Source organism: Strix uralensis, chromosome 19 (assembly GCF_047716275.1).
Source record: "Strix uralensis isolate ZFMK-TIS-50842 chromosome 19, bStrUra1, whole genome shotgun sequence".
NCBI classification, from domain to species: Eukaryota; Metazoa; Chordata; class Aves; order Strigiformes; family Strigidae; genus Strix; species Strix uralensis.
Window position 1 is genome coordinate 8,241,853 of NC_133990.1, and position 27,007 is coordinate 8,268,859.

At 45.7% G+C, this 27,007-nt stretch overlaps 1 protein-coding gene across 1 annotated transcript in view; it reads right to left on the reverse strand.

The window, feature by feature from the left end:
* Positions 1–27,007, reverse strand: part of MAP2K4 (mitogen-activated protein kinase kinase 4) — a 102,190-nt gene that overhangs the window by 23,020 nt on the left and 52,163 nt on the right. Inside the window, exons 3-5 of the mRNA XM_074889755.1 lie at positions 21,924–22,098; positions 11,914–12,033; positions 996–1,115 (exon numbers count right to left, since the gene is read on the reverse strand). Coding sequence (XP_074745856.1) covers positions 996–1,115; positions 11,914–12,033; positions 21,924–22,098 — 415 coding nt within the window. The remainder of the gene's footprint in view (positions 1–995; positions 1,116–11,913; positions 12,034–21,923; positions 22,099–27,007) is intronic.

The window sequence follows — 27,007 nt, forward strand, 5'->3', positions numbered from 1 at the left end:
TGAACTACTTTGTTTGGCTTGGCCTTGACTTTTTATTCAGTCAGTACTTCCAGGTTAAGTGAAGAAAACATCAGCCAGAATCTCCACCTGCTGAAGACTCACTTGCACTTTTGGGAGCCTTTGCACAAGGCTACCAGAGGATTCTCTGGACTGGAGTGGCCCAGCATCCCCTGCAGAAATCCAATGGTCCTGACAGATTCTTACAGGCAGCAGCAGGACAGAGGTTTCGGATACATTTCAACTCCTCGTCCTCCACAGTCCAAAACCAAGTTTGTTTTGCAGGGCCAGACCTTGCTCTCGTGTTTAGACAACTAAGGGTTCATTTTGTCACAGCCAAGGATAATTTTACAGGGCTCCTTAAAGGGAGACAGCGGGCTCTGTGTAGCAGGGCTGCACTCAGATACCCTGGGTGGGATTCATCTCGCTTCACTTCACCACCTAAAGCTTCCACCCAGAGGCACCAACCTCTCCCCACTGACGAGAGAGAGAGAGGGTGGGCAACTCACTAAGACCAGACCTTACTCTCAAACAGTTTGGTGGGGTTCACATGTCCTGGCTATAAATGCCCAATCCCCTGTTCCCTTTACAAACAAGGGAAGGTGAGGCAGCTCACCTATTTTGGGCACCTTCCCTGGGATGAGATAACCTGTGCCCAGCTTCCACTGATGCCACCACCGGCGCACACGAAGCGATCCCTGAGGCAGTGGCTGGTGCCTATGCTGTTGGTGCCGATGTTCAAGCAGACAGAGCAGGAAGCTGGTCCTGGGGTCTCTTTATGAATTGATTACAGACCTCAGAACCTGCTTTTCTGCCATGCAATATGCTGTGGAAAAATCAAGAGTATACTCAAGGATCATTAGAAGTGTGGTGAAGTACAACAGCAGCAGTTCTGCTGCATGCAGATGAACCAGCCTTCTGACATGTGAGTGAAAGAGATCTGAATTTTTCACATTAGCTTCAAACACATACACAAAAAGGTTTAACAAAATACTCACAGCTAAAGTGATTTTGCCTAGGATTTCTTCTGGAATAACATCATCTAATACACTATATACATATTTGTAAAACTTATCAAACGAGGTAGACATGAGCTCCATACAGATCCAACAGTCACCCTGGAAAGAGAAAAGAATCTGTGTTACTTTCAACATAAAAATGAGAAACAAAAATCCAGAGAGCATAAAGAGATCCCTTGAATCCAATAAAATACATTAACAGCAACATGCATTTGACAGGGAGGATAGAATTCATCTTGATTAATTTTAGCAACGGAAGACTCGCCCCTATATGCACCTCCTCCCCCACTCCATTCCCCAGCAGAGGCATTAGCTAACCAGCTCAGACCTGATATTACATTTTAGATGCCTGAACCTAGATGAATCCAAGTCTCAAAAACTGTTTGGCTCTCCAGAAGGCTGCAGGCACAGTGAAACACCAGCATGCACAGAAAGACTAAAAAAATCCCTTCAGTTTATGACTGCCCTGCAGAGAACAGAAGACATTTCACACAACGATCAGAGACATCATCTAAGCAAGAGAAAATGAAAATAAACTCAAGTGGGGGGGGGGGGGGGGGTGGTGGTGTTGATTTGCATTTTACAGTTAAACAATTTAAATGTAGAAAACTGTAAAACATACTAGTATCTGTGTTAAACCAAGCTGAGCTTAACTACCATAGGAGAATATATGTCTTTTTATCAAACTCTCTCCTGAGATCTGTAAATCAACCTGCTCACAACGGACTCACTGGGGATGAGAAATGGATCCCCACAACACAGAAGGACTTCATCTTTTGGTTTAGTATCTATGCACCATATGGTGATGGACAGCTTAGCCATGGATTGATCTTGGTTATGGCAATTTTCTTGAACATTTTAGCTCCAGTTGAGGATGATAGAAGGCTTTGTATGAGCTATTTCTGTAGACTGTCATGCACTTCAAGCAACTGTTCATCGCTAGAAATACTAAAACACTAGAACTAGACCTGTCCTCACCAGAAGCGACATACTCATCTTCTACAGGCTGTATCACAACGACTGTTAAAACTGCATTAGCTGTCAAAAGCTGTATGCAGTTGATTAGTTTGGTTGTTTCATCCTGGCTAAATGCCACCTAAAACACTTGTGTAAGGAGCAGCAGCTTGTGCAGGTAGTGGTGCCCTGGGCTCCCTGTCTGCTTATGACTAAGCTGCACACTCCTGGGATATAACGAGCAACAAATAGAGGAGAAACTTCCCCAAGTAATTACCCTACAGAAGGCAGACTTCTCCCAACCAGACAAAACACAAACCAACCAAACTCTATCTTAACACATGGAAATGAAAGTAGGAAAAAACTCTAGAGCATGGACATGCTGGAGGTGTGGCAAAGCCCCCTACCCCCACCCTGCACAGCCAAGTCACTTCTGTTTGAAGCAATCTCCAGGTGCTCATGACAGCAGCAATTCTCAAATTATATTTAGTTGATGGAAAGGCTTGTAGAGCCACAGGTTTTGAGGCCAAAAAGGGCTTTTCTACCACCCAGAATGAACTCCTGTGAAACAGAAGCCAAGGAACTGCATCCACCAAGATGCCTCCAGTCCAAATGCTTGGTTTAGTGGGAACAGAGTGCCCAGAAAGGTGGTGTCAAACCCTGCACGCTGGTATCAGCAGAGGCAGCAGTGCCACCCAGCTTGCTCTTGGGCTGCTCACACATATGCAAGGCTGTTTTCAGCAATGCAGACAGCAAACTGCCAGGAAGCATCCCACGTGCCACCAACATTATGGATGATGCTGCTTCAGCAACAGCGAAGCCACCACCGCCTCCTGCCAAAAGAGGGATGCTGCCTCCAAGAGAAGAGCCTCCCCCTTCTGAGAAGAGGGGATCTGCTTTCCTAGGAAGGGCTGAGCTGCTGGTGGGCTGGCTGGGGGGGAAGAATGTGAGTTCAGAGCAATGGGCAGCCCCATTTTACAGTGCTCATTTAGCACCAGGCTTTTTACATCAGCACAGTGTAGAGCGGCAGCTCATGTCATACACCCAAGGGAAATGGCTGCTACAAGCCTGAGCCCGGAAAACACACATTTCACCCAAAACAAATTAGAAGAGACTGATCGAAAAGGTACTGTGCTGGACACAGCAGCAGAGACACCACGGTGAACGAGGCAAGTGCAGCGCAGCGGGAAGAGGGCATGACCAGTGTTTCAGAAAACGTGGGAGAAAGGTGAGTTCAGGTTGCTAGAGAACAAAAGATTAGCTATGGATGAATTTGGCTGAGGACCTATTCAGATTTAAACTGCAGAAATGAAATTAGGCAATACATGTTGAAAATTTCCCTTTTCAACAGTGGCAACAAATGCAATAAAGTTGATGCACTTCCCTATTACTGAGAGTGGCTCAGAGAAAGCAGCGTGGATCCAGTGCTAGTGATGTGCGTAAATAAAGTGAAACTGGAACGGCACGAGACACTTATAAGCTATCTGTAGTGAAAGCAAACACGGACTTGTTCTACTGGCTGCAGGATCATTCAAAACACTGCTTCTGCTTTGACCAGCTTTATGTAAGAAATTGGTACTGCACTATATTCCCGTGCTATTGCACTTAGGCTGCAAGGGACTGCATTTATTCAAGAATGCCAGATTAAAACTGACCACCTGCAGCCTTGTATCCAACCACACCAATACTGTGAGTGTCTTCAGTCACCCAGGTTGCAACGGCTGGTGTTTGCACAGCAAAAGCAAACTGAAGTGAAACAACAGGCAACCTTATTAGAGACATTATCCTAACAAAAGCTTCACAATATACTTCTGCACCTGCGGGGCTGGGGGGTGTGTGTTACCAAAAACTCAAACAAGTACAATAAATTGTTATCCAACGTTAGTTTAAGCATAAAAAACCTGTACATGATCAAAAGCACCAAAGGGAAGACCTGCTTTACTTGGTCTCCTGAAGTATATGCCATACAGAAATCCTGGATGTGGGCATTTATATAATATAAAAATCTACCTGACCAACATGAATTCACGTCAGCAAGATCAATGAGAAAAGATGACAGACAGGTTCAATTATGCGGCTTAAGGCTGGTGGCAAGATTCAAAACCCTTAACCCTTCCTGGGCCTTGAAAGGACTTACCTATTGGCAAAGCTGATGAATTTTACTGAGAACAAAAAGGAAGACTGGCAGGGATGACTGGTCACCCAGTCCCCTTTCTGATCAAATACAAAAAAGTGCTAATGTGCATGGGAAAGTTCCGCTTCACTGGGAATTGAGAGGTGAAAACCACCTTAATGAAAGTTTCTCTTTAGTTTATCCTCTTAGGACAGGTTGATTTCCAATTATAAAATAATAAAAGCATTTTAGTTTTCTCTTCCCATTATTCTTCCGAAGAATATATTTTAGTCCCTACTGATTGACAGCCGGCTGAACATGAGCCAGCAGTGTGCCCAGGTGGCCAAGAAGCCCAATGGCATCCTGGCTTGTATCAGCCATAGCGTGGCCAGCAGGGACAGGGAAGGGATCTTGCCCCTGTGCTCGGCACTGGTGAGGCCGCCCCTCGATGAATGGGTTCAGTTTTGGGCCCCTCACTCCAAAAAGGCCATTGAATGACTCGAGCGTGTCCAGAGAAGGGCAACGGAGCTGGTGCAGGGTCTGGAGCACAGGTCTGATGGGGAGCGGCTGAGGGAACTGGGGGGGTTTAGTGTGGAGAAGAGAAGGCTGAGGGGAGCCAAGGAACCAGCACCAGGACAAGAGGGAATGGCCTCAAGCTGCGCCAGGGCAGGGTCAGTCTGGCTCTTAGGAAGGATTTCTTTGCAGAAGGGGTTGTTGGGCGTTGGAATGGGCTGCCCAGGGCAGGGGGGGGAGTCCCCATCCCTGGAGGTGTTCAAGAGGCGGGTTGACATAGTACTTAGGGATCTGGTGTAGTTGGGATCTGTCAGTGCTGGGTTAATGGTTGGACTGGAAGATCTTCAAGGTCCCTTCCAACCTAGATGATTCTGTGATTCTGTGGGTATTGAATGACCAGATGCTAATGCACATCTTGTAGGCATTCCAAAAAATGTCCAGGAACACCCTGCACATTTAATTCAAAATATCGCTGCCCATCTTCAGGACATACAGAAAAACTGCTTAACCAGCAACTGGGATGCTTCAACTTCCCAGTGCAGAGTCCTGAGTTCCCAGCCGACATCTGAGCATGTCACAACGATGCCACCCAGCTGGAACACAGCTTGGCAGAATAGGAGTCCTGGTGGACACCAGGTTGAACATTGAGTGAACATGCCCTTGCTGCGAGGAAGGGTAACGGTGTCCTGGGCTGCATTAGGCAAAGCACTGCCAGAAGACAGGGAGGTTCACCCTCCCCCTGGCTCAGCACTGGTGAGGCCATACCTGGAGTGCTGTGGCCAGTGCTGGGTTCCCCAGTACAAGAGAGACATGGCCATACTGGAGAGACTCCAGTAAAGGGTCACTAAGATGACTGAGGCACTGGAGCATCTCTGCTACAAGAAAAGGCTGAGAGAGCTGGAACTGAGGGAGCCTGGAGAAGAGAGGGCTCAGGGGGAGCTCACCAATGTACATAAATACCCGAAGGGAGGGTGCACAGAGGACGAAGCCAGGCTCTTTCCAGTGGTGCCCAGCAACAGGACCAGAGGCAATGGGCACAAACTGACACACAGGAGGTTCCCTCTGAACATGAGGAAACTGTTTTTCACTGTGAGGGTGACTGAAAACTGACACAGGTTGCCCTGGGAGGCTGAGTAATCTCCATCCCTGGAGATATTCAAAAGCTGTTTGGACATGATCCTGGGCAAGCAGCCCTGGGTGGCCCTGCCTGAGCACTGGAGCTGGACAAGGTGACCTCCAGAGGTCCCTTCCAACACCCACTGTTCTGTGATACCAACACTGAAGGCATTAGTGCACTGCAGGGAGTGGCCAACTTCTTATGCAAGTTGCATCTACACTGGTGAGAGAGAATGAAGAATGTCATCACCCTCACATACCCTTATGTGACACAGAAGACACTTCTCCTATGGACCAGGGACTGATCGCAGGGACAGATGCCTTCAGTAATGCCAAAACAGCTTAAGATCTCCATAGAAATAGAGTGCTGTGCATCAGAGCAAAGAGAACAAACACCTTGTACCAACTGACCGAGGATACGTCCACAATTCACACCTCCACCAGCACTGTGCTACTGACACATCCACATGAGCTCTTCTCTCCTGCCAGCAGAAGTTCCCCGTGGGCTAATTCACCTGGCTTCCTGGGCACGTCTTGCAACTTGCAATAAATTTTTCATCGACTAATTTTATCAACTATTAAGCTTGTTGGTTTAAACTTGGCTCAGCTACATTCACATCCTATGTAGGAGCCCAGGTCAGACAAGGCTTTTGTCCTCTTCCCTTCTTGAGAAGAAAAGTAACAAGAACAGTTACTTTGAAAGAGCAATTAGCACAGTTATGATTATTAACCAACCATTTCCAGCCTTACAGGTACTATCTCACACTAGATTAGCTGTAAAGCTTCCAGCAGACATGCAAGAAAAGACTATTGGGGTTTTTTTCAGACCTAAAAACCCTCTAAACAGCAACACTAAGGGCAAAAGTCTCAGGATTGCCCAGTGCAGTCCTACAGCTCAGCCCAACACTCCTCTCGTCTCACTAGAAGAAAGCAACTTAACTGAAATCTTTGCAAAAACCCTAGGAATCACCTTTTTTTCTCCCCCAACTAGCAAGTACTGCTTTGAGAGGTAACAAATGGACACGAGTAACCAGATCATCTTCAATACAGCATCTCTGATGACTGGCGTGGAAAGCTCTGTGTGCGTGTGCAGCAGTCAGGGCTCTCACCGGTGCAGTGTGGAGAAACCAGCTGGATTCCTGGGGCCAGTGTGAACCTCACAAAGTTAACAATGCAACTGCAAGATCCTGCACCTGGATTGGGGCACTCACCAGTGTAAGGACTGGGGGATGAAAGGATTGAGAGCAGCCCTGTAGAGGACGACTTGGGGATACTGGTGGAGGAAAAATTGGACATGATCCAGCAACGTATGCTTGCAGCCCAGAAAGCCAATCGTATCCTGGGCTGCATAAAAAGAAGCGTGGCCAGCAGGTTAAGGGAGGTAAATCTCCCCCTCTACTCTGCCCTGGTCAGACCCCACCTGCACCACTGCAGCCAGCTCTGGGGTCCCCAGCACAACACAGACATGGACCTGTTAGAGTGGGTCCAGAAGAGGGACACCAAAATGATCTGAGGGCTGGAACACCTCTCCTGTGAGGACAGGCTGAGAGAGTTGGGGCTCTTCAGCCTGGAGAAGGCTCCAGGGAAACCCTACTGTGACCTTTCAATATTTAAAGGGAACTTATAAGAATGATGGGGACAGACTTTTTACCAGAACCTGCAGTGACAGGACAAAGGGCAATAAACTGAAAGAGGGTAGATTTATCTCAGACATATAAACAGACATCTTTTACACTGAGGGTGGTGGGACACTGGAACAAGTTGCCCAGAGAAGTTGTGGATGCCCCCCACTGCCGGAAGGGTTCAAGGCCAGGTTGGACGGGGCTTTGGGCAACCTCATCTAGTGAAAGCTGTCCCTGCCCATGGCAGGGGGGTTGGACTCTATGATCTTCAAAGGTCCCTTCCAACCCAAACCATTCTACGATTCGATGACTTTATAATTCATCAGTTAACAAATCCCTTCTGTAGTCAGTGTAACCAGGAATATAGCCAGTGGTGTAACTACCCCTTCTGCACTTTCTCCAGGCTTTTCTTTTTCTGACTCTCTTCATTCTCCGGCCTTTACTAGATGCAACTTTCTTCTTCTCTCTTCTGTTAAAAGTCAGGCTGTGGACATAAAAACCATTTCAACTGCCACACATTACAACATCAGTGCTCAGGGATTCTTTCTGTTATTGAAAACAAAGTTTGATTTTTTCCTACCTGGGATTGTTAGAGAACCAAGTAATAGAGCAGACCACTCAACAGCTGCACTAGAAGAATGAAGGATGCTGTAACATCACGGGGAGGTGCAACACGGTGATGTGTAGGTCACAGCATCATCACAAGAGCAGGAGCAAGCAGAGTGCTGTCCCATGGAGGACCTGACTGGCATGTGCACTGTCTGGCATCAGCACAGTGAAGCCTCTGACTCCATGCAAAGGCAGAAATGCTGTCTTCTACTTTTTCAGCTTTGCTCCTGTTTCATTAAACAGGCAATTTAACCTCATCTAATGGGTGCCGATAAACTCAAGCAAAGTCCCATACCCAGCAATCGACTTGTAGTTTTTGCATTGTTACACACTACATTATACACAGACATACGTAATAACAGAAGGACGTCCCGTATGATTGAAGAACAAGAAGCAAACACTATGTGTTAAAATGCTGCCTGCTGAGGGACAAGCAGGCCCAGATCCCAAAGACCTTCCCTATCAGAAAATGCTGCCAAACAAGTGAAACAGAATACAACCAGGGAGAAATATTTGTGTAGTATTTTTTGCCTTTCCAAATCAAACTTTTCATACTCATAGAGGCTGCCACAGTAACTTGCCTGTTTAGTTATTCTCCTGACTGCAAGCTGGGTTACTTCTCTGTCTTCAAAATAAGACCTTGAACTGTTTTGTCCAATTTGGTTTAGTAATCCCACTCCCCAAACTGTCAGGATTCGATAGCTTAGCTCTGCTTCTCTGCATCAACAGCTCACTCTTCTGGAGAGGCTACCTGCCTTTCAAATGAGCCCAGCTGCCCTGCTGCTGTTGCTGAAGCTGCTATAATCTTCTTGCCAATCATCTGATTGTGCGAGCTGCCTACTCAACATTTAAGCTCCTCTAAAGGGACTCAAATTGAAGTCTTTCATCTTTTAGGAGCAGGCAGAGGAAGACTTCCCATCTGTAGCTCCATCCATCCCTGGAGGATCTGAATCCTGACTCAGAGCAGGCAGTCCCAAGAGGATTTGCCTTTTAGAACTTATTTCCTTACTTTTCACCTCAAAATGCTGGAAGAAAGAGCTTTGTTTATACATGCTTTGCTGCAGGACTTCCTGAGAGAGGTTCAGTCTTTAGCAATGTCCCATCAGCTCTTATACTACAGGGGATGGTACAGCAAGACAGGTTCAAACATACTGGTGAAATTCTTTTTTTCCCTTTCTGTGCTTCTCTGCTGTCATAGTTTCCTAGCTTTAAAAGATGTAATTAATATTAGAACATGTAATTAATATGACAAGACAGAAAACCTTATCCAAGAATACCAGCTCACCCTGTGTACCTCTGGGGTATGTGACTTGGAACATCACCTTGGCAGTAGGGGACTGAGGAGAGGGAAAGGTTGCTTTCATCTCAGAAGCCAATACCACTGATGCTGAGGGTTGGGGGAAAAGAGGATGCCAGGGACCAACATGATATAAGCCAGAGTGACCTTACTGAAAAAAACATTTCCCAGACAGAGCACACAGGGAGCCCTGCCTGGCTGCAGAAGGACAGGATTTCTCGACAAGATTTTTGAGTGCAGTAGAAGCCAGGCTGACATTTGGGTGCTGATCAAGGTAGGTTTTTATACTATTTCTGTATTTATACTTACATCCTGGGATGTGCCTAGAGCTGCAGGAAGGTGACAGGCTTGCACAGCTCTGAACATGTTGCTCATCAGCATCTGGCAAGATACTGTCTTGCCCAGAGACTTTTCTTTACACCAGCTGACAGCCTTATCATTTGTATTTCAGCAAAGCTGGAAATTTTCAGCCAAGACTGAGGCTCCATGCTTGGTAGGAACTTGTACTGTGTGAACATGGACAACGCCTCCTGGCCCAAAATGGCTTCATGTTTAAACAGATAAGAAAAAGCAGAGCATGGGAAAAGGATTATTATCCTTATTTTAGAGACTGAGATTTAAAGCCAGAGGAGTGACCTGGCAAAATTAGAGGCAGACTCACTAGAAGCAGGAATTGAATACTGAGTCCCAGTTTTGGGCTTTAACTACAACACTGACCTTCTTTCTCTAACAGTTCCCCAGTAAAGCCCTACAAAACTCTACATAGGCTGCTATGCTAATAGGATGCTAAGATGACTAGTGGCCAGTAGGTCTCTATTTTCCTTCTTCCCTTAAGTAGATGTACTGGATTAGTGCTGAAGTAGTAGAAAACAGGCAAGACTTCATGTCTAACCCCCTATACTGTGCCAGCTTCAACACCAGCACAATTACAGGAGTCAGAATAGCCCACACCTGCAGGAGAGCTGCAGGAGCTGCTGCTCTCTGGAGGGAGGGGATGCAGTAGTCAGGTTCTGACATTCATCTTCTCCAAAACTCTTGTTCTTGCAAACGGACCAAATGTTTGAAATCCAGTGCTGCTCCTCAGTGCTGTATTCCTCTTTTTGTGCCTGTATTGAACAGACTCAGCTCAGTCTGACAACTGGCCTCCAACCATGGCATAAGACTGTCTGTGCTGCATGGAGAAGGCCAGCTTCCCAACTGTTTTTACTGGTCATTTGAAACTAGATAGCAATGGGAGTGCCTGAGCAAAGCACAAGGAGATAGAAGGATACCTTCTGTGGCCCTGAAGCATAGTATCTACCTTAAATTACAATAAGTAGATGTTGAAACAGTCACAAATATGCAGTGATTAACATCATATTCATGGCCATGAACAGCTGAAGTACATCAGGATTAATGGTGGTCAGCTGACATAGCTTTCAATGCTCTAATTCTGTTCTTCACTTGGAAGCACTTGTGGAAGCATCACGTTGAATAACCACAGCACACGTTCTCTATGTGCATAAAAGGGCCAATAAATTACAGCCCCTACACTAGCTGTTGCAGATATTGCTCCTTTCAAGAACAGTCATGCAATTTTGGTCTCTGTCCCAAAAGGACAGAGCAGAACTGGAAAAGATGCAGAGAACAGCAAGAAAGATGATCAAAGGTCTGGAAGGGGTTCTGTGTATGACACAGGTTGGCACTCACCAGGCTGAGTAAGACATGACAGAGGGGGAATATGGCAACTGTCCATAAAATCCTCAGTGGCCTGGAGAGGGTGGATAAAGATCAACTGTTTACTGCCTCTTCAAATACAAAAACTAGGGAAAGCACTAGGGGCACCACTCAAAACAGCAGGATGAGATGGGCCTTCAAACCAAGGACAATGTGGCCAACCAAGGGAAGTGCCTCTCAGAAAGCACCATGGATGCAAAAAATGTACATGTATTCCAGGGGAAACTGAACACTTTCATGGAAAAGAAATCCAGTGAGAGTCACTGAGCACAAAGACTGCACACCTAGCTCAGACACTCAGCTGAGTATGACTGAAGGCAAAGTATCACACATGCTTCTACAAGCAGATGCTGTGGGCCATTGCCAGAGACGTAACACCCCACTAGGAGTTCTGGTCTGACCCAGCACGGTTGCCCTTGTTTTTTACGTATCTGCAGGTACAAACTGCTTCAAGGCAGATGCATGTCAATGAGGAGTCCCTGACACAGTCTGGCTACGTACATACGTACATCAGATAGCCTTATGGGCAGCTGTGACTACTATCACAGCAGCCACCTTCATTACAGGGATACAGGTTCTCTACACGGTCGCATCTCACAGCCACTGACATACACCACGTTTGTGTCCAAGCACTGTGCTGCAGAGCTGCGCCCAGCTGGCAGCACACACTCTGCCTGGGGGAGCCACAGGCCTGGAGCTCAGCAAGGGAGAAGAAAAGCAGGAAAGAAGGAGAAACCAAAATATGCAGAGAGACACAACAATGAACGGGAATAGCGTGTATGTGCTCAGCAGCACTCAGATGTCTGGGTCTCCTGATTAAATACCCTTGATTAAAAGTGGAGAGCTAAGAAACCTAACATAAATTTTCTCCTCCTTATTGCAAGTTGGAAACTGCAAATAAAAAAAGAAGATAAAAACCAAACTCTGTTATGAATGAAGCAAGTTTGGAGTGCCCACCTCTCTGAAGAGCGCGCCATAAAACTGAACAATATACGGGCAGTCACTGCTTCGCATTACTACATCAAGGTCCATCAGAAGCTGCTTCTGTTCTTTTTCATCCACTGTCGACCGAATTCTCTGAAAGAGGAAGAGTGGCAGAGACTTTATCACTTACATGCCATTACTGTATCCTCAGACCCGCTTCTGGAGAAACATGTCAAGGACCTCAAACCCAAGGCTGAGCAGGCAATCCCCAAGGCATGTTCAAACACACTCTAGAGAGTTAAGCTGTGTTCTCAAATAAGAAATATAACTGAAAACCCCTAAAGACATTTAATTCAGACTATAAAATCCCCAGTCTTCTCATGAGCATCAACATTTTCAGAAGAAATACCAGAATGAAATTAAAGACCAGAGATTTCATTGAAAACTACAGTAAAACAATTTCAGACTTTGATTTCAAAACAAATTCTCACACAGTTCTTAGCCATGTCAGATGGGATTTGAAGGCTGTTTTGAAATTTAACAAGGAACATTATGTTTAAAATTTCTAGGACAAGCACAGAAGACAAAAAGGGCCCTCCCACCAGGCCTTCAGCGTGGCTGGCATGGTGAAAAGGGACTATCACATAAGCGGGGGAACACATTGCTCTGGTAACGCTAATGGTAGGCAACAGTCCTGTGAGCTGATCTCATAAAACTAACAATTCTTTACCTAGTACTGGCCTAGTGAACATTTACACTATATAAAAGATACTTCATATATATACTATGTGTATATAAAGATATATATATGTATACACACACTACATCTTATATATACACTATATATAAAGAAAAGTCTTATTTGGCCTTAAAAGAACAATGCAAGTTTGAAAATAGAAAATTGTACATGTTCAAACATGAAACTAGTTAAATGAAGGATGGAGAAGACCATCCGCAGTTTTTCATGTGATTTTATAGACATATTCAACATCTTACACTAATTAATGTGTTCTCTGAATCACAGGTGAGGAAATTGTGATCCTGAAGGTGTGACTCATGTTGAAAAATCATTTAAAAAAAAAAAAAAAAATATTTGTCAAGAAGTCCAAAGCCACAGATGTAGCCTGGACCCTCCTTGAGGAGAAAAACTACTTGGCTACCCAAGAAAGAAAGGTTATTCAAGGTTGTGGGAAAAATCTGCAAGATACCAGCACCCACTCCCACCGACACTACTGCCCTGTGAGCAGCTGCTGGTGGCATCAAGACCACACACATTAGCAAGCACAAGGCTAAGTAGATGAAGGTACTTTCAAGGTTGGCCATTCATACAGCACCATTTGAGAAACAGTGCAGGATTATGTACCCTCTTTTGTAATGACCCACACAAAACGAGGAAAGTATTGACACTATGATTTTCCTTACCTTTGGTGTATCCTGATATTTTGGTATTTCACCACTCGTTCTTAACGTTCTAGTAGCTCTGGTTTGGCCTAGACCAGTAATTGTCATGTTCATATTGCCCTTTTCCCTCCCAGTGAATTCTAGAGTACTTGGGAAATCTGGCAAGAAACTTGCCCAGCACACCCACAATCTGTAACATCCACACCCTGCGATGCCACTGAGCGGGTGGGATTTTGTAGTCACAAGAAGATGGCTCAACAGACTAGTAATGCTTCACCTCTAGGTCACTGGTTCAAGTCTGTTTCACAGAAGTTCAGACGTGTCACTGAAGAAAGCCTGATAAGGATTATTTCTTTGTCTTGTGTCTACACCATAAAATGCTCTACAACCCCCTACTGAGGTATCAAGGGCTGAGCAGACTGAATGTCTCTTTCTAGGTGGCACACCATCAGCACTGTGTGAAACGATAATGCCACTGCTCTGACCTCAACAGAAGACGATGGATGCCAAAGCCATCATGGTGGGACCTATAAGGAATAGTTTAGTCTCTCACTGAGATGCTACCCACTTCTCTAAATAGTTCACCTCCTTGGTGTGGAGCAAAACCAAAAGAAGCTTTTCTCCATATCGTAATTCACATCTCCCTTCTGTGCCAACTCCATATCTGTCTCCAAAAGGCCTCTTTCCTGGTCATCCGGGAATCTTCCCAGCCCGCCTCTACATTTCCCTTGCATCTACACAATCCTGTCCCAGCCATTCCCACGGCATGCTCCTCAAACTCCACAACTTCCCCTGAACACAGCTCCTCCCACCTCTGATATCTCCTTCTGTGCTGTTACTTCTCCATCTCTGGAAAGCATGTGAAATATATTTTGTATGGAGGAGGCAATTTTAATGGCACCCCAGAACAACACCAAACTTAAAGATTCCTCGTTTTCCCAAACACAATCTCCCCAGGGAAAAAAAGAAAGGGCAGGCAGAGGACCCAGAGGATGGACACTGGATCAGCTATAGGGCAGAGCATCCAGTGAGACATGGAGCCAAAGGACACCTTGAGAAGCCAGCAGGAACTCCCCAACAAACACTGCTTCAGGGAGAGAAGTAATGACTTGAAGCAAGACTAGAAAGTCTCATACACAAGAGTGCTGGAGACTGGCAAATTCAAGAGATTATCAGGAGATTATCAGGAGCAGCATGCAGCACAGCACTGAGCTGGGGTCAGTCCAGGCTGGAAAAGATGGCTTTGTTTAGCTGGAGCGCACCAGGGAGTCTGCTGCAGGCCTGAGGTCCAAATTCACCAGCTAAGGAATGAGTGTTCACCAGCAAAACAAGGAAGAAACAGCAAAAGGTGACTGAAGTCAACAGGAGCCCCTACCCGAATAGCCCACGAGCCATGCTGATGATCTGCTCCCTAACCTCAAGGCAGAGTGCGAAACGCTGCAGCAGCTACCACAGACTCACCCAAGAACACGGGAGATGGCAAGGAAGGAAGACACAAGGTGAGGCAACAGCCTGAAGGCACCATTTAAGACAGGGATGGACAGCCCTGACTTAGTTTCAGGTCCTACACCTCTCAGCCTGGTCACTCTACTGTGTGTAGTCACTGACGTGGCCAAACAAGCCACATATGGAAAAAGTGTGTTTTGTAGCAGAGGCTTACGGAGAATCTCTTTTTTAATGGTTCCTTGTTGGCCTCAAACTTAAACTGCATCAAAGCCTCCAGGAGAAAATTCTCCAGCCCTTTTAATACAAACACAGGTTAGGACAAAGCCTTCTGGCATCAGGAACAAGAGCTCTGAAAGCTATACCCTGGGCAGCATCAGCAGCATCAACAGCAAAAGGATAAGCTATGCTGTGGATTGGACCACTCTCAAACTAAACCACACAGATCCCAGAAACTGGACCCAAAACAGAAGAGACATCACCCAGCCCCATTACGCACATAAAAAGATTCAGGTGCAGTGGGAAGCAACCAGTTAAAAAAAGAAAAGGAAAGGAAAGAAAAAAGCCATAAACACCAAACTGAAAACCAGCTCCTTGAGTTGTGAGACAGCACGGTGTCGTCCTGCGAACAGGGCTCATGCGTGTCCTCAGCAGAAAGCAGAGCACAGCAGTGCTTGGCAGTACCACCAGAGCACTGGTGCTCCCAGGGAACACCAAACCAGCAGGAAAAAGTCTCATCCTCACTGCCGAGGATGAGAATATTTGTCTACCTGCCTGCAACACATTTACTGCTGACAGAAGTATGTCAGGTCTTCCACTGATCACAACTCGTTTCCCACCTCCTAGAACAAGGTTCTCGCTCTCTCATGTTTCCATTTAGCCCTCACCCATTTGCTCCTTTCGCAGTGTACTACCGGCAGGGCTGGAGCACTGGTTTCCCCAGCTCTCAGCCAGCTACCCAAACAGACGAGTGAAACAGAAAATTCTCTTCAATAAACCATAAGGAGTCAACTTGGGAGAGGGTATCTAATTGTGCAAAGAATGGAAATGACCATTTGCAATAAAGCCAGCTTGCAAAAAGCCCCAAGCCCTCTCTTCAGAAGTCATATAGGAAATCAGAAGGACAGAGAAATTTGCTCCTTGACTGAGCTTAATACACTCATGTGTCATTTTGGTGGGCTTGTATGGGCTATCAGGCATCCAGGTAAGGATGGAGAGATTAGGGAGGTATAAAGAAATGTTAAATTTCTCCTCTCAGGGATACCTGATACTTAGCAACATATTTCAGCTGTGAGACTGCCATCAGTGAAAACCTGCGAAAGGCAAAGACATGAACATCTGTTCTAAAGCTATAGATGAGAGTAAGCACTGACTACAAGGCAAAATGATGTAAAAGAGGCACTGTGGTCTGGACAAGAAACGGCTCCACGGCTTGCTGGCTTCTCCAGGAAGAACAGGGATCTTTGATGGACACCTCACGGGCTTGACATCCTGCTGAGTTTTATCTCTCTCTAAACAGCACCTTGGCCAGTTTCTCCAGTTACCCAACTGATCTCGAAATTGCTTCTGATTTTCTTAGAAGTTTAGAGCAGAAGTGGAAGACCACCTGTAGTCTGGTCAAAAATACTTCTAGACTAAAGAAAAAAAAAGAAACCAGCAACAATATCTGAGGACGTTGTCTGGAACTGGCAATACTGCAGAGCAGGACTAAATCAGCTAGGCTGGCTTATACAACAGATACTGGAAGACACAGAAAATTCTGGCATTACAGCTGAAAATCACTATGCCTTTTGGGGTGGGGGAAAACTGAACACAAGGATTGTGGACAAAAATGCCCTCTCCCCAGCTGACCTACTCTCCTAGCTGTAACTATTTCTGACAGAAAAAGAATTCAACTAAAAAGAGGTGCGAGATGTTTCCTTGTTGTGGCCCCATGAAGCTTGAAGGTCAATCGAAGCACAAACCACTGTACTCATCTCTTGGTGTATTTTTCAGCCAGGTGAACTGGCTGAAAAGAAATCGTCAGAAGCTGCTAATACTGAACCCCAAATATCGGAGGCACTTCCTGCTGCACAGCAGAAAGGGCCTGCCTGGCCCCCAGGGCGAGGGGGGCCAGAGGGGAGAGGAGCGGGAAGGGGGGGGTCTCCTGACAGCAGGCTCAGGCACCGCTGCCATGCTTGGGTCCTGGCCCACAGACGTGCCACCTAACAGATTAAAGGTTGGCTGTTTTAAATGTTTGTTTAATCTTGTGAACTCTTCAAACAAGAAACTTTCCCAGCCTTCAAGAGGCCTGGCTAACAAAACACACACCACTACAGTATTTAAGTTAAATGCAAAGTGTCCTGCTCCAAGAGGGAGAACACTCCCCAGCTTTCATTCCAGTTTGGGCTTTTTTTCTTTTATGTATTTTTATACCAGTTTGGAAAAAACAAGTATGCCAAAGATCTTTTAAAGCACTTTTTTTGTTTGAACACCATCAGTGCTAGAGAGAAACCTCAGGACAGAAAGAAAACCCCCAGGTGCTGGGTGAGCTTCCTAAGAAAACAATTCCACCCAAATAAACTGGGGCTTTTCTACGGTTCCTCTGATGTGCCAAAGACAGTCCCTGTTCCTCAAATTTGTGGTAGCCTCATGAAACAAGATGCACAACCTCCTGGAGCAGCTGGGACACCACCACATGGTGACACTGGAGAGGAAATACAAATGGGGCTGGAGAATTGCACATATTGTGAAGCCTCTGGGATAAAACCAGGAGTGATGGCATTGGAGCAGATCCCAAGAAGGGAGCAGGGCTCCCCACGGAGCAAAGAAGCCCGGGAGATTATTCACAAGTCACTTATGAACTGCCACAGACTGGGCAAAAACAGACTAAATAGAAAACAAGAAACCAGAAGCAAAGTCAGAGGACACTGGGTAGAATTGGAAGCCGGACCAGGCAACACCACAGAGAGCTTGTGCTGGTGTCGCAGGCAAATGCCAGCCAGGGCAGGGACTTCTTCAAGGAAAATGAGGAGTCCAGAAGAGAAACCTGCCATGGAAGTGAGGAGTCTACAAACTGACCTTGCAACTGTGAATTTGCAGAGAGAGCTGGCACTGGACAAAATTAGGCTGCTCTCTTTCTCACCTGCAAGACTCTTGACCTAATATGTCAATAAATCCTCAAGAAAATTAATAGGGTTTTTTTTCAGTGAGAGGAAGACCACAGTGCCAGCTGAGCCAGAGCAAACAGGGACTTTGCATCTCCAGGAGGCTCTCAGAGAGGAAGGGACCTAATGAGTAAAAGTATTGTCTTTTATTAAGATTTGGAAAATATAATACAACATTTTCCAGGGGCAAAAATGAGAAAGGTTTGAATATAAAACCTCTGAGTAGGATTCTTCTTTCCTTTACCCTCTCCCACTCTTCCTGATGGCTCTAGGAAGAGGCTCTCTATGGCACAAAGGGAAAGGGATGCAAAAGCATCTTGCCAAAGACTGCCACTGTCTGCCTCTGAAACCAACGCGCTGCAGCCGTCAGCCTCACAAGCATCTCTGTAGGGACAAGAGGTCCCCGCTCCTGCAGTCTGCTCCAGCCTGCTCCTGAAGAGGCACACAGTATCTTTTTGTTTAAATAGGTATTCATAGAGGTACAGAACCACAAAGGCTGAAGGAGAGGGAGGAGCAGAACTGGGGACAAGAGCTCATCATCCCAGCCTCTCCCCAGCACTGCTCCTCCATCTGGAGCTCTGCTGCAGTGGTTTCACGCCAGTGACACAACGAGGCTGATTTTCCTCCTTTGCAGCTGAGGCTGGAATGAAGATGAAAGCTTCTGACTCATCCAGGGGCCTGGCAGCCCTGCCCCTGCCAGCATCCCTACACGGGCTGATGAGGCCAAAACGCACAAAAGGGAAAAATGAAAGAAAATGGCACCTCCACCTGCAGATCTCAAGTTATTTTGGTGATATTTCAGCACTCAGGAATTATTTTCCTGCAGTGGTAAGAAATACAGAGAGGAAGCGTAGCGAAAAGGCTGTGCTGGGGGAGGCAGCAGGAGGCAGCGTGCTCTGCGGTGCTGCCACGTGCACCGAGCGGGGAGAAAGCAGAAAGCCAAGCTAAATCACGCTTTCAAGAAACCAAAGACTGTTCTTTGTGCAAAGACATGACAGGCTAGAAAAAGCCAGAGGAAGGAGCTGGAGACAGGATTTGAGGGTACGCTCCAGCAGCTGCGTCTGCGTCGACAGAGAGATGAGCAGGATGAGTGCCCAAGGCACCAGGGTGCCTGGCCCAGCAGGAGCTGCCATCAGACCCACAGAGACAGGGGAAAGAGCAACGTCTCCCATTGCACACTTGTAGAACACGGAGGATTTGAATCTGTCTGCAGCAGAAGGGGCTGACAAGCCACAAGGGATGCAGCCTGGTCACGGTAGCTGCAAACAGGACTTGCCCTTCTGGAAGTGGGGCAGGAAGATGCCTGACTGGGCTGGAAATTTGCAGCAGTGGTGAAGAGGATGGAAGAACAGGTGGGGGAGGCCCTCATACAAATTTTCTCTGCATCTAATTAGCAGCTTCTGCAGCCATCTCTGTGTTTCACTCGGTACAGAACAGCCAACAACTTTTGGCTTGCAGCATCCATAAAACTATTTCCTACTGCTGAATGTCCTTCTAAGGATTATTTGCCTGCTGCACTGATGTTGCCCTTGGGAAAGCAGCACCACCAAATAACCACAGACACCAGCTCCACAGCCAGCTAGTTGCAGAGCAGTGTTCCTGACGCCCTGCACACAGCATGGTGCCACACCACAGAGTTGCAAGCAGGTGTCACTGAGATCGTAGCAAAGACCTCAAATAACTACACTGACACGTTTTCTTCTCAAACCACCATCCCCCTTCTAAAACTTCTCAGCCTTCTCTTACAGAAGGGCATTACGCTGAAGGAGAAGAAAACAAGTTCCTGCCTGTAGAGCAAGGAGAGACTGTGGAGAGCAGCTGGTTTCCCTGAACACAGGTGGGGAGCTCGGGCTTCAGAGAGCAACAGCTCCGCAAGCTGTCAGGACACCGCAGGCTTGAGGGAGACAGAGAGAGGAGGTGGACAGCCCAAAGTATGGATGGCCCACAGGGCAGATTTACATAGAGCTGAGTAGCTTGGGATGAGCTACTCACTAGTTCAAGCTTAGCCCTGTCCTGAAACCTCATCTCAAACAACTGCACCATCCAAGCTGTGGAATAGATGTTGCTGCCTTGGAGACCTTGCTTACTGTTCCACCCACAGGTCTTCCTTTTCTCAATTTCATGTTTTATCCTCTCTGGGACAAACAGAACAGTTCCTTGTGGCTAACATTTTAGAAATTATGCAGTTGCCCAGACCTTCCAACCTTCCTTCTCCTACAGGCCTAGCCATGCCCACCCAAAAGGAATGGGTTCAGAGAAAAGAAAGTGGCACCATCCCAGCCCACAACTTTGGCATTTTGAAGTTTAGACACTGCAAACCTACCAGATTTTATTTGTTGAAAAGTGAGCCCCCAAGCCCAGCACTCCCGAGGCTCAGACCACCTCTCTTCCCTTGGGAAAACCAGCCCTCCCAACATGCTGTGCAATGTCATCTCCAACTGTGTGCTTCCAGAACATGACACTGGTGCCTCCTGCCTCCAAGATGGAAGCTGCATCCACATTAGACCCCTGATGCTGACAAAATTATCCTACGATGCTGAACACCCCTTGTGCACACGAAGTCTGGGACAATAGAATTTCTGTGCCAGAAGACACATCTCCTTCTCAATGACGCTAGTTAATCCAACAAAGTGCTCTTCTCAGCACAGCTGTACCCACTGCAGAGCTTCAGATAACAAAGCCACTCAGCTATAGGTATGCCTTGCTCTTACCCATGGCTGTCATGATTATAGTAGCAAAACTACAGTTACCCAGGTCACACGCTCTGGGTTTGAGAAGCTGGAGATGTCCAGGCATCGTTTCACTACATGAGTTTTCAACCCATCATCTGCAAACTCCACCTACAAGTTCCACTAAAGGCAATTAAGAGAAATAAGCCTTTAGCTACAGGCAGCCTCTAGCTCCACTGGAGACTTTTAGGGATTCAAAACCAGGTTGAAGCACCACTGCATGGTGATCCAAAACACTTATAGACCTGGCCAGTGATCCCAATGCTGTGAGGAAGTCAATATTTACTGGAGAAAATCAAAGGATGGTGGTTACTCCAGCAACCTGACACGCTAGAGACAAGTATGAATTCTGTTCACAGCAGCTAGAGCTGGGGCTGAGACATGTCTACCTGGCACATGAGACCAGCAGGAGTGAATGTTTCCAGATCAGATCAGGGAGTATTCCAAAGAAGACAGAGACAGTTGAAAAAGAGAGCAACACACACTCCTACATAGCTCACTTCTACTCTTTCATGGGAGCCATGGGAGCACTTACATCAACAGAGTTAAAAGCCTGATGTCATTACCTACCAGCCAGCGGCAAGCAAAGAGGACAAGAGAGAGAGAATGGCTGCTGCCCACCTCCCCCAGCTTAATGGACAAGCAGCTCCTCAAAGATGCCCAGTGAGCAGCACTGCTGCGACAAGCAAAGATTACTCCATATGGCCCAGCTGGGAAATGAGATTGGATATTGTTTCTGGTTTTAAGGTGAGTTTTTGGGTAGCATAAGGTAGAAAATGGACAGTGTACAAAACTGCTACCCCTCCCACTTCCAGAGCAGGTCTGGCATGGTAAGCAGAAAGCAAAGACTCCATCATACATCATCAAGAACAAAACACCCCCTGGAGGATGTCCACTCCACTCCAGCTCCTCCTGGGCACATGCTTACAGAAAAAGCAAATTTCAACTCACTACCTTATTTCACAAAAGACACCGAGAAGCTGTTAGATGTCAACTTGTGCCTACCACCAAGCTAGGCTGTATCTGAACCAGTGACCCAGAGGTGAAAGGCCCATGCCCCATTATCAGTCTCCAGAGACATGTGATCCCCTCAAAACACAGGTTCCTGACAGGCATTTTCAAAAGGGCACAAGCAATAATAAGAGCTTCACAAATCACTTGACAATATGCCCATTATACAACATATTTTCAGCAATAGCAGCCTTTACACTGGAAATAAATAGGAAAGAGCAGTAGATGGATGCTAGATGGAAGAACATTAATTCTCCATCACATTTCATCCCTAATGGACTGAAGTACAAATGTAAGTATGGGCATCACCTACTTTAACTGCCATAATTTGCCCACTGGGTTTGTGGACCATTTTGTTGACAGAACCATAAGCGCCTCGTCCAATTTCTCCAAGGTCTTTCAAGTCCTCTGCTGTAAAATCCCAATGTTGTTCAGGGGAAATCTTCAATTTTCCTGATGATTCAATGCTGTGTGTTCTCAGTCTCTCTCTGTCAAAAATATTGGGAAGCAATTTTTCCACATTTTAAATAGTCTGTAAATTTCTCTTTTCAGCACTTGATTAAACATTAGAAGAGAGGGGTTCACAAAGGCTACAGCAACAATCTGATTCCACAGAGGATTCTGGTTGGGGTAGGGGGTGGCAGGGGTGAGGGAAAATGTTAAATCAAAAATGACATACACTTGCCCACAGCTTCAATTAAGGGTAAGTTTCTCCAGCTGTGGCATAAAATTCAATGTGTCTCATATAGTAGAGTCATTCTAATCACTCATTTACACAGTTCTTTCTACTTTGCACAAAATAGACCAGGCTTCAAGCAGGATCTGGTAACATGCAGAACCAAGAGCCTGAAGAGCACTCCCAGCCCCATCGCCCCAAAGCTTCCGCTGCTCTACACCACCACACTCCCAGCAACTGTTTCCCTTCTATTTGGGTTTCTATGCAACACAGGCAAGCTCTTCTGTGGGAATCAAGGGGATTTTAGAAACAGTTTGCTCTTAATGGAAAACTGCAATTAATTAGGGAAAAAAACCAAACAACCACATTTTAGGTAATAATTTAATTTCTTCAAAAACAAATAAAGAGCCAATAATTTATATATAAAAAACAAGTTGTTTGTGATATATGACAATAAAAACTGCCTGCTCAAGTGTGTCTTTACCAAACACATAAATTAACGTTCTCAGGCAAACATTGCTACTGAAGCCACCAGGATTTGTCCAGGTAAGGAGTGGACCAATACCCAAAATTTGTAGGACAGAAGAGTTCAACAGTTGTTTTAAGGTGCCCCCAATTACTCCTTCAAATGTAGCAATACTATCACTGAATTAGTAGGAAATGCATAAGTATTTTCAACACTTTTAATCTTAAAATGCCATGTAAATTTTCAGTTTTTCATTAATTAATTAGCCAATTCATACTTCTTGGCTCATGAAGTAAGCCAAAAGCTTGAGTTTCCCACTTTCAAGTAGCAATAGTTCCCTCTGCAGGGCACACGGATCTCACACAGATATTAAAGTACACAGGTACGTCTGACAACCTTGTGTACAAGGGAGAATCTGTCAAACTCATCCCTCAGACTCCGATCGCTTCTCTTGAGCATTTGATCAAGCCACCACTTGCTCATCCAGGGTCCAGACCAACAAGCAGAACATACATGAAGTATTCGACCAAACGCGTAAAGCTCATCGAGTTTATCAGCCAGAGGAATAAACACATCATGGCCAATTCCACGCTGATAAATGCAATCGTTTATCAACCAGCAGTTGCAAACACCACCCAGCTGGATGCAGTGGTGGACCCAACCACGACCTCCACTGGGTTTTATTTGGAACCTGGGTTTTGCAAGGGCAGTGAGGTCAGGTCTAAAGGTCAGTTGACTGGAGCAGCTATGGTTCAAATGGCTTCATCTGCTGCACTTCACCTTTCCTGGGACACTTTGGTTTACACTTCCTGGGCTTTGAGCAGCTGCATGTCCTGAACCCTTGACCCGTTCCAACCCTTGCTGAACAGCTCCTCTCACCACTTCTGTGCTGTGCCTGCCCTGATCCTTCCTGCTCTCTAATCTGCCTATTTTGAGATTTTCAATCTCCCTCTCCCTACAGCATCCCTCCACTGCCCTTAGGAATAATCTGGGAAACCTGACAGTGCTACAATACAGCACAGATGTGATGGACACAGCAGCCATGGAGAAGTGGCACCCCTTCAGTAGCACCATTTACATATCCTGGAGTTTCTGTGCATAATAAAACACTGCATTGAGTGGGGTTCTCCATGGGATTTGCTTACTAAAAAGCAAGGAGTGAAAATAAGGCAGTAAAATGACCAAAAAAAAGAACAGAGAAAAAAAGAAAAGAAAAAATGAAAAGAAAAGAAACATGACCTCCGGACTTGCCAGCTGTCTTGCAGACAGCTTATGTTACAAGCTGCGTGGATCAGTTACTATCTAACTGTTCGACCAGCCTATTTTGTCAGTACCATAAAAATAGTTCTTTTCTGATGGAAGAAGGTAGGGCGAGAAGCATCATGCTGAGGAGGCACCAGCAAACGGGCATTTCCTGCCCACCTCTTGCCAGCTGGTGGGCAGGAAGAAGCACAACCATTAAGAGCTAAATCCAGGGGGGAAAAAAGGCAGAGAGGTGTTACCAGGAGGCTGAAATGTGAGATTTGATTTTCTGAGCAAACTCTTTCCACCTCTTGTTTCAAAACAACGTTTCATATTGAAGTTGTCATAGAGTTAAATAATCTAAATGTTGACATGGTTTATTCAAACAAAGCACTTAAACCCATCTACACTCTTCCCTCTGTCTTTCTGCCCAGGAAACTTTGCTCTTCTTACCCTAGATCAGAAGAGAAAGCAGATTTGAATTCATTATTTCCTTGTTACACAAGAAGCCTGTTTCCCCCCAGCTGTAGCCTGAAAGCAGATCTGTGCCATTGTTCCCACAGCTGCAGGATGGGTGGTTCGAGCAGCCACGAAGATGTGAGCTAGGAAATACCCCTCCACGGGTCTGCACCAAGTGCCCTCTGCAGCTGTATTCTGGTGCAGAGCAGCGGAGCTCCGTGGGTCTGGATCAAGATGTACCATCACCACCCACCCACAAAACCTCACGTGTTGGAGCTTGGCTTAATTTCCATTATGTATTTATGATGTCATCTGCCTTGTATTGCAATCACAGCTCCTACTTATCTTTTTTCAAATACCCAGGGAAACTGTCAAATAACCAAATGACAAGTTTGACAGAGAGACAGACACTTTAATATAGATTTTGTTCATGTAGCTGATCTGTCACATGTAAACAATGCAGTTTTCCTTTAAGCAGCATGGTGTATCTTAAAGAGTCAGTAACTAGAATGCAATGATTACTTTTAGCATTAAATCTATGCTTTATAGCAACAATTTTTCCGTGCAAATCAAAATCCCAAGGGATTCTCATGCCAAGAAAGCAGTTAAAAAATGCAAATCTAGAACACAGACTCTCTTCATTAATATAAAATGAGATTTTTCTGATGTAAAACTGAGTGAGGCAATATGAACAAATAAATCATCCACGCAGTACATCTATTACTAGATTTGCACTGCTGCAGATACCTCAGGAGATAAATGCACAGGGCAGACACGCCCCTAAAATACAAAAAAGCCTGCCTAAACCCTGCACTACACCCTAGCACACTGGCTACTACAACAGTTTACTTCAGAAAACAGAAGCATAACCACACAGAACAGTGCCTAGTGAAGGTGAAAACTAACTAATGCCTAGTCCCTGCTTCTACGACTGATCTGATTCCAGTCCCTGTGTTTAGTGCTCGTTCAAGTTTGCACAGATGTGATCAGACACGTGCCTCCTCTTACCATTTTGTTTTTAAACTGTGCAATCCAAACCTCTCTAAGGCTGGGAATGTTGAGCAAAATTAGACATGTATATGCTCAAAATGATCAGGATGTGAGAGATGGACTTGTGGGGCTTAACGTACAATTTAAAAAATTAAAAAAGCTAAAGAGGGCTAGGTACTCCTTGAATAGTTAGAAGTAGTGTTTTCAAATGCACCTTTGGGACTGTAACTCCTGACGACTTGTCCAAGTGTTGAGCTTCCAATCCCCCATCTTGCTTTTGAAAAGTTTTAAAAGAAAAAAAAAAAGTTATAGGCTCAGGAGATCATTGCAATTACTGTGCTTGAAAGGCACCAATATATCGGTCTTACTGCAGATGGTTACTATGCTTGTCACAGCAGTTATTCTAGGGATTAGGAACACCAAGCAGGACAACAACTCCTCCAAACAGTTGCCCTTTGTCAGAAATGAAAACGTTTGTGGGTCCAGCTTGGCAGGAGGCAGGCGGAGGGCTGGCGCCAGGCATTGCAGCCGGGCCAAGGACAGGGTCACACACATTTGGGACAGGAGGCTGCTCACTGCAAGCTTGCGAGCTAGACCTGGGCGAGAAGGTCTACCACAGCTAGAGGCCCACAAAACCTCCTGGGGAGAACCACAGAGACATCGGGAAGCTCTTGGACAGGCTGTGTTAGTTCCCCAAGCCCTGCTGTTAGCACCGAACTGCAGGGATGCCAAAACTTTTTAAAACAAGCATTTCCTTGGCATGAAAAAGAAGGACCATGGGGAGAAGCAGAGAAAAGTTGGTGGATTTTTTTAAGCAAAACTGAAAGTTATCAGACACGAAGCAAGGCCAGAAAGATGCTGTAGGTAGCTACCTATCTCCTCTTTGTTTTACTTCATTAAGAGTTCTGCAGGACTCACAGAAGCACAGAAGTTGAGGTATTCAACATTACAGTTGATGTGAATAAAACAAGTCTGCAGAGTCAAAAAGATCCAAGCTGTGCTTCACAAGCCTGCCTAGTGCTGTGGATTCTTTCAGGAAGTCTCTCATTAAAGCTCCTATTTACATCATGGTTAACGAGAATATATTCTACTTCTCTATAAATTCAGTAAAAAAGCTGCTGAACACAATGGGATTTTAGAAACGGATTTGTGGTCAATCAGCCACAGGAATGCTAAAACATAAATCCTAACAAAAAAACTTCCATGCAAACTGCAGGGTTTTAGTAACGCTGTGCAGTGTTGTAAACTCCAGAGTAAAAACACAGCTTCTGACTTTGGCTAACACATTCCTACCAAGTCTTTCAAACAGCCTAGAGAGGTTGTAATACTTCTATCTCAATGTCTGTGTTACCTAGAAAACAGTTTTCAGACCCTGCAGGCTAAGACTAATAAAATAGTAACCCTAGTTTAAATTTCACTGGAAAAAGTCTCCAAAACAAATGTCCCATTTTTTTCCTTGAGGGTTGAAAACATTGGCGCTTTCACAAATCTTTCAGATTCTTGTGAGAAGAAATTTCTGCTTCCAATAAGCTGATGAGCAATGGTGTCCTTGCAAGACAGGCAG